Below are 12,439 nucleotides of genomic sequence, written 5' to 3'. Positions count from 1 at the left end.
TTGTTGATATTGTTTCATCTAGAAAACTTGCTCTATTGGGTTACACTTTTATTATTCTAGCAGGGGCTGTTTATACAAAGTTAGGCTCGGAAGGCCTCACACAACATAGTGGACCATTGCATTAGTCCAGATTTTTTAACCATTCAAAGCCAAGCAAAGTGGCTTTGCGTAGCTTTAGAAATCTGACTTAGGTTTGCGTCACTCTTCCACCACGTTACGTGGTGCAAGAGCAGCGCAAACCGGGTCTTGAATATGGCCTTTAGCCTTATTGGACCTCCATTCAGCCTTTGACCATGTCAGTAGGGCTAAATTGTGGACCATTCTGGCTACCATGGGTGTTACAGCTATCATCTGTGGAAGTCAAAACCATTATGCTAATGGACGTTTTCCAACTTTGGCAGACTTCCACTGAGCCCATACTGCCTTTTAATGATTTAATGAAGCCCTGATTGACACCTTAATGGACACCAGGTTTTAACCTTGTTCTTGTCCACCAGTGAAAAGGCAGGAAGCCAAGCACCACAGGTCGGCCCTATGCAAGCCTAACTGATTGACGCAACACACTACAGTAGGTAGTCTGGTGGTCCAGGTTCCCACCAGCAGCATATACCCCAATTGTTTCCCTACAACCTCCCGCAGATAGAGAGTGAAATGGAGTTGAGGGATTCAACAAGTGAATTGTTTCATCGGCCAGTTTAGCCCTGTGATCAGTCAATGCCAGCTGGGGAGACATTCCCATGCTTTATGTGACATGGTTAGCAAGATCTTGCCTGCAGTCTTTGAGCCAGGTAGGGACAGAATTCTTCCAGCTTACGAAGATGACCAAGATGTGGCCAAATACATTACCAGATCATGAGTAGACACTAATTTCTAAAACACTACCATTTCCCTCATCTGCCGCTCCGAAAGGGATCACTCTAGGCAGGAACGCTGTAAAATATAGTCAACCTGGTTATAAGAAGTATACCACTCTTCATCATTGCACACAATGGTTTTAATACCATGAAAGACATTTTACTTGTTTGAAAAATATTTTATGGCATCATAAAAATTGCACCAGTTAATGACGTTGCAATGAAAAAATTAAGGAAGTTGTAGATTGAACGTTGGTTTAGGAGTGTCGTACTGCTCACAATAAAACAATCAGTTCCCATTTAGATGTCTTCAGTGCGCTTCTTTTTGGAAGTTCAGTGTATTCTTATCAGCCCTGTGCACGAAAAAATACCTTTACAAAGAAACGTGAAGCTAAATAGTGCAAACAAAAACATCACTGCGGGGTCCCTAAATTTGGTTGGCTCTTCCAGTTGTCTTTAAAGACATGCATGCTGGCATGCAGTGAATCAAAAAGATAAAATAGTGCTTTGGAAGTTTGACGTGGCAATGGGTCGTAGGTGCTTCTCGTGCTATGTGCCATGGTCGTAGAAAGCGGTCTTCAAGCATCACACTTCCGCTTACACGGTACGCACTCTAAAGGGAGATAAAAGAAAAATCTATTAACGCACGCTCCGAGTTTTTGGTGATTGTGTCTCCAGCTTTCATAAGTGCCATTAATCCCAGCAGGGATCTCACAGAAAGATGCGGGTGAAGCATTCGCAGCCAATCCAAGTTTGGATACAGAGTTTGTGGAATAAATGCCTGAAGCCATTTTTTGGGAAGGTACACAAAAGCTGCACATGTGCACACCATTTTTGCTCTGTGTGCTTTGAGCGTCCTTTGTGTAGCGCCTACTCCCAGAGCTAACGGAGCCGGCTTTACTTATGCTGTCACTGTAAAAATCTCCATTACCACTAGAATTGCCCAAACACTCATTTAATTCAGGGAAGAGCTGTAAACTCACCTCTTAAAAACAAGCACTGGCAAAGCCAATATGTTTCGCCTATGCAATTTCTATTAGCTTTGTCAGTATTTTTTTACACATACTGCACAACATCCCTTAAAGAAAATAATCGCCCTGACACGGTCAACATAGGCAGCGTCATAGCACCTTTTTTCTTTAAGATAAGTTGCACAACTGCCTGTGGTGCTGGGTAATGTATAAAAAACACGGACAAATGCAATAGATCCCGCAAAAGCTGAAGTGCAGCTGATATGTCATTACTCCCCCATGTCATAAGCAGCATCGCGGTCTCTTAAGTTCTCCCTTAAATTCTTACATGAATATGAAAGCTCTAATGTAGAAGCCACTGCCTGTATGTAGCTATCGATCAGTTGCACTGGCAACTCTAATACCAAAGAAGGACCAGTTTATGAGTTAAAGGAACTTTTTGCATATATCTTAACCTCAAGTGACGTAATTAGAGGGGACTGCACTGATTAGAAATCCTCTGACATGAGAGAAGAATTGCAGGGCTATTGCACACTGAGAACATCCGGCTTCTTGCTGTAGATACCTGCCCCTCCCCAGCTATCAAATATGGACTTAGATAAACTGTTGTAGATCCTAGAAGGAGAAGGTGACCACAGACACATCCATTCTGCTGGACCTGGTGTTTGTTCTGTAGGACTTCAGGTTCAGGTGCCTTCCAAACCAGGCATTGAATGAGTGACAAACCTGGCACTGAATATACTAATGGTTACTGCAATGTGTCTATATTAATTGCGCCTTGTTATATTTTCGAGTTGATAGATGTTTACAAACATTTTTTATAATATATTATTTATGGTGCACATAATTTACATGAACTCCAATACTTTTTAGTATAGTATTTAATATGGTGTAAAATATAAATAAAACCTTCAACAGGTTTGCATCCACAAATTGCAAGTAAAAATTCTCAACCTGTTGTATCCCAACTCCTGCATGAAAAACTTACCTTCCAATCACTTATGTTTTTCAAATCAATCTCTATTTCTTTCTACCGTCTGTCTCCCTCATCAGTATACAAGTTACTCTGAAAATATCATACCTATCTGCCTTAAAGCTATTTTGAAACCATAACAATATTAATTTCAGCTAGTTAATGGGCCTCATATAGCCCCTGTAATAATCAAAACAAACGAAACAAGCCCCCACACAGCATGCACACGAAGCCCAAAAACCAATTGACTGACCACTAACTAGGCTCTGAGTAGCGTGCTACTCGCCGCAAAGCACTTCTACGCCTCACCAGGGGTACTTAGCACTATACAAATACAATATATATAAATAATTAAACAAAGCCTACATCTCTTTTCCAATTTGTTTGGGTAGTTTGCAGACGGCATTACACTCTTTACCGCAGCCTGTTGCTGCATGCTTACTATTGTTAAAGGAACAAACAAGGAGCATTTTAAAAATGATCCCAACAAGAAATTCCTTCAACAATAGGGTGTGTGGCTTATGGTTCAAGCATTAAGCTGGATAGTAGAATTCGACTGAAATTACTGCTTATAACTCTTTTGCAACTTGAATTGATGATACCGTCAATATTGCTTTCTGGACGCAATCGATGTATTTACATGAGTTTTTCACCTCTTCTATGCAGGGGACATTTTTCATCAGCACTTAATCAACCATCCCTACTATGAGGTGAAATTGTAATATGATGAAGCAAATAAGCTGTGCTGGCGCAGAGGGTTGTATCTTAATTACTACACCCGTGTATACAGGTGAAGTTGCAACCTGTGGTAAAACCTTATGTAAAAACATTGGTAGACTTACAGCTCAAGATGACAGTATCACCGATGTCTTTCCTCCGATCAAGAGCGTTACGCTTTTATGATTTTAGTAATTAAAAAATAGCAAAAGCGAAATTGAATACTTAAAGTGTTATTCTCCCTCCCTAAAATGAAGAAAATGGAATGAAAAATAAAGGGAGGGAAGAAGAAAGCAGATGGAGATGAAAGCAAGGCGGGAAAAAGAAAGGATAAGAGAAATTGGGAGAGGGGAGAAGAGATCAGAAAGCGAGTGAATAAATAAATGAGTGAGTGAATAAAGATTCGGGGGAGGGACTGGGAAAGGAGCGAGTACTGGGGCTTGGGAATGAGCGAGTAATGGAGGCCTGTGGCGCTTAGCACGTGAGCGGGGACTGAGCGAGATGGAAACATAAAGCCGACTCTAGGGAGAAGGAGTTGGAAAGGATGCTCCTGAGTGAGTGACAATAAGGATGGGGACGGAGCTGGAGGCAGGGAGGGAGGTAAAATGGAAAACAGCTGACAGATTGTGGAAAAGATGGGAGTGAGGGAAGAAGAGCTAAGGGGGAGGAGAGGGAATGAAGCAGAGCCTCGTGAACCATTGACAGCTCTTGGGTGTTTGATGCTAATCCTACATGAGCGTCTGAGTTATGAAGACGCTATTAAAAGCGCATTAGGTTTAATTATGCTAGCCGCAGAGACAGGTGCGGCGGCGGCTTACTGCACAGTGAATAATGAGATGAGGCCCACGTGCTGGAATCCATTACATCCCGGGTTGTAAAGAATAATTGTGTCCTTTGCTGTGCGTGTCACCACGAAAAGGCCTCGCGCCACCCGGTTGACCGCCTCCAGCAAAAGTTCGTCCCGGGTCAACAAAGCTTGCCTCGGCCGCGTGCCACCCGATGCAAGCCTCGGGAACTGGGAATTACACTCAGCTAATCGGCGGTAGGCGCAAGGCACTGACAAATTTTATTACAAGAACGGAGGCTCCTATTATGCTTTCCTTTCTTGCTTTATTCAAATAGCAGCCAAGATGAAAACTAAAAAACTACACATCCCATGAACATAGGGAAGAAAGAAACAGATGATGTCATATCAAGGCAACCAATAATAAACCAGTATGCACCATAACTATCTTCACTACGAACAGCAAGTCCTCTTTTCTTGCTGCTCGCAGTCAAGATAAGTTCTATTACCTCAGCTCTATATTCTTGTCGTGTTATTTTGTATATATATTCATATTTTCATAGTGTCATTTATATCGCTTTGTTCGTTTCGTTTTCGGCTTATTTCCGCTTATTTCTGTGTGTGCGTGCGTTCTCCTTACTTTGAAATTATTTAATTTGTGCGTATATTATCGGCGCGCTCGCGCCTCTCGGGCCGAACCGAACGTTCTTTGAACGTTCGTTTCTCCCGCGGCGCTCCTGAGGTAAGCGTTCAGTTCGCGCTTACCTCGGAGCCGTTCAGCCGTGTTTCTTCCTGGAAAGGACCCAAAGCGCGACTTCATTTTCTTTCGTAGCACTTTCTCGGAGCCTCGGCCGAGTGCCGTCTGTTCCTCGCGTCGTCGAGGGAAGTCTCCTTTCGTCCAGGAGGTTTGACCTGCCACGTCCCAGATTTTTACTGGTTGCTCCTGCTTGGGCACTCCCATTCTCATCACGCCCACTGTGTCTTTACACAGTTTAACCATTTATTGTGCTAGTTCATTTTAAACTTATTTTTCATTGCAACAAAAGGAAATTTTAATTATTTTAATTGTTTAAATAATTTACCTGGTATCCTCAGTCTTTATTTTTTCATTCAGAATGGCTCAAAAAGTGGATGATTTGTCCAGTGAGGTTCAAATGGATGAATTTCGCGCTGATTTAAATTCCTTTATTCAGAATACAGTTCAACAAGCTGTATCTTCTTCCATGTTACAAATGTCTAAAAAATTAGAATTATCTTTTAAAAAAATTTCTCCTCAGAGTTCCAGTACGTCGGAAAGGAAAAAAGCGCAATTTTTCAAAGTTACAAACGATTGATGAATCTCCCCAGTTGACTGGTCCTTCCCCCCGTAAGGAAACTACAACGGTGGATAAGGGTCCCTCTCCTCTGAATATTGTTCAGTTGAGGGATACTGACGATGATATGGATGATGGGGATGATAATGATGGTTTCCAGAGTTCTGATGACTTCTGGCAAGGGCCTTTGGAGAAGAGGCAAAAAACTTCTCTTTCTGATTCAAGTACTCCAACTATTAATGATATTACAGTTTTGGATGCTTTGGGGGAACCAATGTTTGATCCAACGTTAATTCATCACCCAAATTCCACGGAATGGTTCCCGTCTGATCACGTGGCGGAGTATGTGGCATGTCATTTGAGGCATTCTTTGGACAAAGCCACAAGAAGTAAATTACGTTCGGAATGTCCTCGTCCCTCTCTTCAGTCTAGCATCACGGCCACACCGATTATAGACCCTAATATGGTACTATTTTTCTCTAAATTTGGAAAGGACCCAAAGAAGGGTGTTGACCGTGCATGGTCAATGTGCCAAGACAAATTGTTGGATTTGGTTGGTCCTCTGACCAGGATTTTGGATTTGGCTGAGGATGCGAGGTTGGAGGGTTCGCAAGTTGATCCTGAAATTTTATCTAATTGGGCCCAACGTGCAATATGTTTATTAGGAAACGCTAATACGGCTATTTCTCAAGAGAGGCGTAAAAGCCTATTACTAAAGATTGAACCAAAATTGGGCAGTTTTGCAACCAGGGAAGAGGGGCAGCAGGCTAATGGACTTCTCTTCGGTGATTCATTCATTAAAGAACTTGGTAGATACGTTTCTACCTTTCAAACGTTGGACAAGGCGCAATTTTCGATGAAGAAAATTTTCAACTCTAGGGTTTTTGGCAGGGCCGGTAAAGGAAGGAGCCGCTTTACCGGCCGCTTCGCCCCCCGTGGTGGCAGTTTCCGAGGCTCTTCCTACTACTCTTCGGAGTTCAAGCCCCAGTTCTATCCCCAAAGAGGGAGAGGTTTCAGAAACAGAGGTTACCGCCAAAGAGGAGGACAGGTCTCAGGTAAGGAATTTAAATTTTGGCCATCTTCCCGTGGGTGGTCGGTTAGCTCTTTTTCTTCCAAATTGGGGTCGTATTACTGCGGATCCTTGGGTTCTTCAAACCATTCAAGGGTATTGCATAGATCTTTACCAGTTTCCCTATCAGAATTCCCCTCCTCCTCCTCTAAGGTTTTCCCTCGAACAATCTCGTTTAATGAAATTAGAGATTTTATCTTTAATAGCAAAAAATGTGATAGAAGAAACCTACTTACACCCTTCGGGTTTTCTCAGCACCATATTTTTGGTCCAGAAAAAGAACAAGAAATTTCGCCCTGTAATAAACTTAAAATTGTTCAACAATTTCGTGGTCTACAATCATTTCAAAATGGAAACGATCTTACAACTCAGGGACATTCTATTGGAGGGCGATTGGTTTGTTCGACTGGATCTGCAAGACGCTTATTTTGCGATTCCTATTCATCCCTCTTACAGGAAATTCCTACAGTTTCAATGGGAGGATTCGATTTTCCAGTTCAAAGCCCTTCCTTTCGGACTGGCTTCGGCTCCTTGGTGCTTCACAAAGGTGATGAAGCCAGTGGTAGCTTCTTTAAGGGCTCAGGGAATAAGATTGATCGTCTATCTGGACGATTTTCTCATAATGGCCCAGAGCAAAGAGTCTCTGTTGCAACATTTACACATTGCCCTTCAGTTATTACATTCCCTTGGTTTTCTGGTGAACATGGAAAAATCTTCCCTGTGTCCCTCGACTCAAGTGGAGTTTCTAGGTTTCCTCATAGATTCCAAAACCTCGTCCCTGTCTCTTCCTCAACAGAAGATATCTCGTATAAAACACGAGTTACGTCAGATCCTCGATCTTGCCTATCTTTCTCTTCGTTCTCTAGCAAGGATTGTAGGACTTTTAGCTTCCTCTATTCAGGCCATATTTCCAGGCCCATTGCATTACAGAGCTCTGCAAAGATTAAAGATTCATCATCTTCGCAAAGGCATGCAGTATTCGGATGTGGTTCAGTTAGATCAAGAATCTCGCGCAGAGATACAATGGTGGCTCGATCATCTGGAGGCTTGGAACGGAAGAGCAATTTTCTCTTCGGCCCCAGATCTAGTATTAGAATCCGATGCAAGTCGGACAGGTTGGGGCGCAAGATGTGGCAACATCTCGACTGGAGGCGTATGGTCAAAGAAGGAGTCTGCCTTGCATATCAATTGTTTAGAGATGCTTGCAGGTTCCTTTGCTCTGAGGACCTTCGCGAAAGACAAAGTAGGTTGTTCTATTCTTCTAAAGATGGACAACATCTCCTCCGTAAAATATATAAATCATCTAGGGGGAACGAGATCCAAAGCCCTGGCCGATCTAGCCAAAAGTTTTTGGGAGTTTTGTCTTCCCAGAAAATTGTCTGTCACAGCACAATACCTTCCAGGGAAGCTGAATACCATAGCGGACTGGTGCTCCCGTTACCTAAAAGATTCCAGCGATTGGCGTCTTCACCCCTCAGTTTTCGACAAACTTTCGTCAAAGTTCGGTGTCATGTCGATAGACCTGTTCGCTTCACGTCTAAATTCGCAGCTCCCTACTTTTTACAGCTGGAGACCGGACCCTCAAGCTCTGGGTACCGACGCTTTTCTCCAAGACTGGTCTCCCCATTTCAATTATGCCTTCCCTCCGTTCGTTATGATTGCCAGAGTTTTGGCTCAGGTGCGTCGTCAGTATGCTGCCCTAGTTTTGATAACCCCCTTCTGGCAAACTCAACCTTGGTTCCCTTCGGTTCTGGAATTATCCATAGACCTTCCGATCCGAATTCCTTCTTTTCCGGACCTACTTCTCAACCCGGAGGGTTTTCCTCACGAGTTGGTTCTCAATCATTCTTTAACCCTGGTGGCATGGAAGATTTCGGGTCAGCCTGGAGAACCCCAGGAATTTCGGAGGAGGCTGCCCAATATATCCGTCACTCTTGGGCCCCGGGAACTTCCAAGGCCTACAGATCTGCTTGGATGGTCTGGTGTGGCTGGTGCTTGGACAGGAATTCAAATCCCGTTTCAGCCGATATAATTCTAATCATCAATTTTTTAGCATCTCTTGCCTCTCAAGGGAAAGCTTATAGAACAGTAAATACTTATAGATCAGCCATTTCTGCGGAACACGTTCGCATTGATGGAAGGCCGATTGGAGAACACCCTTTGGTGTGTCGTCTTTTAAAGGGAGTAAGATTTTCTAATCCCCCTGCTCCTAAATATACACATTTATGGGACGTCAATTTGGTTTTGAATCTTTTCAATTCTTGGCTTGATAATGATTTACTTTCTTTGAAGTCTCTTTCTGCAAAATTGACTATGTTGTTATGTTTGGTTTCCTTGAAGCGTGTGTCTGATGTCAGAGCTCTGGACGTTTCTTCCGTCCAGTTCTCTCCTTCTAATGTGTCTTTTAGAGTTCATAGAAGAACCAAGACTAATATTTCAATAGTTCATTACCCGTATTTTCCTTTGCATCCTAAATTATGTGTTGGGAACTGTTTAAAAAGTTATATTGCTAGAACTGCAGATTTAAGAACGTCCTCCTCTTCCCAGTTGTTGATTTCTTTTGCTAAACCTCATAAACCTGTTTCCTCTCCCACTGTAGCTCGTTGGGTTAAGTGGGTTATGTCTCTTGCGGACATTGATACGAACACTTTCGGAGCACATTCTACCAGAGGTGCCATGGCTTCTAAGGCCCTTAACTCTGGAGCTCGCTTGGAGGACATTCTTAGATCAGCAGATTGGTCTTGTGTTACCACGTTTAGAACCTTTTATTGCAAGCCTATTACTTCGGTGGTTGATTCAGTTGTTAATATGCTTTAAACAAGCATAATAGGAGCCTCCGTTCTTGTAATAAAATTCAGATTTTCCTAGCTTTAGTAAAGGAAAGTCTAGATTTTATTAAAGACACGGAGGCGAGTATTATCCCACCGCTTTTATTAACCCTCCCTTTCTTTTACAGTGCCGATTTCTCCTGCACCAGCTACTTCATCCTGAAGATACTGCTCCTAGATGTTCTAGCCTTCTTCGACAAGTTGCTCCTTCTGACACTCCACAAGTTCATCGGTTCATGTTATCCAGAAACTGTGATTTCCAGTTCTCTTCTTTGGACTTGGCTAAAGACATTTTCTCGTTATTAATGGCTTTTTCCATTATTGTGGTTATTATTCCTTTATTCCGTCAGTTTTGACCTGCTCTTGCAAGAAAAGAGGACTTGCTGTTCGTAGTGAAGATAGTTATGGTGCATACTGGTTTATTATTGGTTGCCTTGATATGACATCATCTGTTTCTTTCTTCCCTATGTTCATGGGATGTGTAGTTTTTTAGTTTTCATCTTGGCTGCTATTTGAATAAAGCAAGAAAGGAAAGCATAATACTCGCCTCCGTGTCTTTAATAAAATCTAGACTTTCCTTTACTAAAGCTAGGAAAATCTGAATTTAAAGCGAGGCACGGCCATGCATTCTGTAAAAATGAATAGTGAGATGTGACGTGGGTTGTTGTCAGTGGAGGAACTGGCGGGGAATTGAAGGAATTGTCTCCGAGACACCAAATAACATTGTGCTATTAAAAGATGGCCAGATGGTATTGTATGTGCCACTCGACCAGAATTTAGGGAAACTCCATGTCATAAAATACTCATACATTATGACAGTATATAATATAGCCCAAAGAGATAAGCATACGTATCAAAGGAGCACTTACGGTAAAGCGGAGAACAAACTGCAGCAAGAATATGAACAAATATCTTGACGCACAGGGATGATGGCAGGAACAGACATGAATGAGGTTAAGGAGACAGCTAAAAAGTATTTGAAACACATACAAAACTGACGATATGGAGAGGTTTTGTGATATGAAATTATAAGTACATGAAGAGTAAGGAATAATGCACAGTATTGTTTATGAAAGAAGCACTTTTATTTATTTTTGTTCCACTACAGCATCAAAATCCTTACAAATGAACAAGGCAATATCTGACCGTTTGCAGGTTCAGTTGCAGCTCAGTGAAAAAACAATTGTTTTTATTCGGCTGCACACTGTACTGCACCCTGTACTGCAGGCTCTCCACCAGGTCACTGGGGCCTCTGCGACTATGGCAAACACAGTGCCTGCATCTGTTTGGAGATGGTGAAGGATGGAGAAACGTAGGCTCCAATTTACTAAGATTCTCGTCAGAGTTGGCCACTTTTTTAAGGCAGCTGCAACACAAAATCTTTTTTGGGATTTACAAAGCAAAGCCCTATTTGCGTGGCTTTACATGTGGAAAAAAATAAATAAATTATGTAATGAAGCACAAAGCGTAACCTTCCAACGCCTACCTGAGGCTGTTGTAACAGAGAAAAATGTTGATTCTTCTTGTTTTTACCTCTTTTCTTGTGAGCTGCATTCTGCAGCACATACACAGAGGAAATAGCCTCGAAGGATAGTTTTTGTGCAGGAAGGTACATGATGCAAGGGTGCCTGCGTTGGCACTAGGCAGCCAGAAGCACATCAGCGCTAGTGTTGAGTAGCCATTTTAGAAATAGCTCCATGCACGTTAGTTTGACACATTAGGCCGCTGTGCACTTTAACCTAGATATATTTTATTTGGCTTCGCATTGTTATTTTTACAATAACCAGTTTTACGGTCTTGTTTTATTTTCATCTCAAACAAGACATTCTTGATCACTTTGTGCTTCATTCAAGGCTACAGTTTGGTACATTGCCAGTGAACGTGGTAGAAGTTTAGTCTCCAACATTCGTAGAAAATACACATCCTTACGTAGGGACATTTTCTCAGAACATCAGCTGTGCTATTATAAAAACACTTCATAGTCCCATTACACGTTAAGAGGGAAATTCCAGCCAGGGAACCTGAAAGGCAGAATTAGAGTGTAACATGCTGTGCTCAGATTATGACCTAGATAGGAAATAGACCATCAATCCTAGTGACAATATGATAGCGTTATTCTTATGCTTCACTCTTCTTGTCACCATTTTAATACTGTCATGTTGTGTAGTCCTGGTTATTGCAGCTCACGCTTTGCTATCTAAGATGCAGTTGTTTTATTAAATCTATCATTTAAACATGTACTGCTTCTGTCTATCATTTATATATAAGACTGTATTGTGAATGAGAGAACCGGATGTGACCTGACTGAACACGACTTCCCTGAGAAGCCTATTATGTCATGCGCTCGGCTGCCCAATCATCCCTATCTTCTGGTAGAGATGAGGCACTGCTAGTTAGCCGGAGCAAAACCCGGATTTGGAGTGACAGGTGTCACCCACCGAGGGTCGGACTCAGTCTCCCACACTGTGGACGTTCTTGCTGCTCGAAATCCAGTAGTCTCATTAGAATAATGAGAGCCTACGCGACACTATCAAACAGGAGAACTTCTCCATATCTTTGTAAATATCGAACACTTCTGCTCTCTCCCTTTCACACAAAATAGTGCAGCAACTTCCCTTCCTGTGCTGTGTTGCGTGAAACCTTTGTAAATCTAATGTAGTCTGACCCTATGTTCTTTCTACTTAGCTGGGCATTAACTTTTAATTTGTTCTCTCTCATGTTTATATAAAAGCAATATCACTTATTCTCCAGCACATAACACCAGTTCTAATGTAGGAGTACATGTAAATTCAATGATGATCAGATAGACCCTTGTCTTGTTTTCTTTTCTGACACCTCTGGGCAGACGCAAATGTACCTGAGCTGCATAGTAGGCTTCTTTCTTGGAAAGAGATTCACTCCTCATAAAATAAGAAAAAGCTAGGTTTTAA

The 12,439-nt window shown here is 42.2% G+C and overlaps 1 protein-coding gene across 1 annotated transcript in view; it reads right to left on the bottom strand.

Moving 5' to 3' along the window:
• Positions 1-1,012: 1,012 nt before the first annotated feature.
• C8HXorf38 (chromosome 8 CXorf38 homolog) overlaps positions 1,013-12,439 on the bottom strand; it is a 120,013-nt gene continuing 108,586 nt past the window's right edge. The window contains exon 7 of the mRNA XM_069204218.1: positions 1,013-1,467. Within this exon, the coding sequence (XP_069060319.1) occupies positions 1,433-1,467 (35 nt within the window). The 3' untranslated portion in view covers positions 1,013-1,432. The remainder of the gene's footprint in view (positions 1,468-12,439) is intronic.

The sequence above is a fragment of the Pleurodeles waltl genome, chromosome 8 (genome assembly GCF_031143425.1).
Source record: "Pleurodeles waltl isolate 20211129_DDA chromosome 8, aPleWal1.hap1.20221129, whole genome shotgun sequence".
NCBI classification, from domain to species: domain Eukaryota; kingdom Metazoa; phylum Chordata; class Amphibia; order Caudata; family Salamandridae; genus Pleurodeles; species Pleurodeles waltl.
Note: the sequence above shows the minus strand (reverse complement) of the source record. Positions and strands in the feature narration are given on the sequence as shown.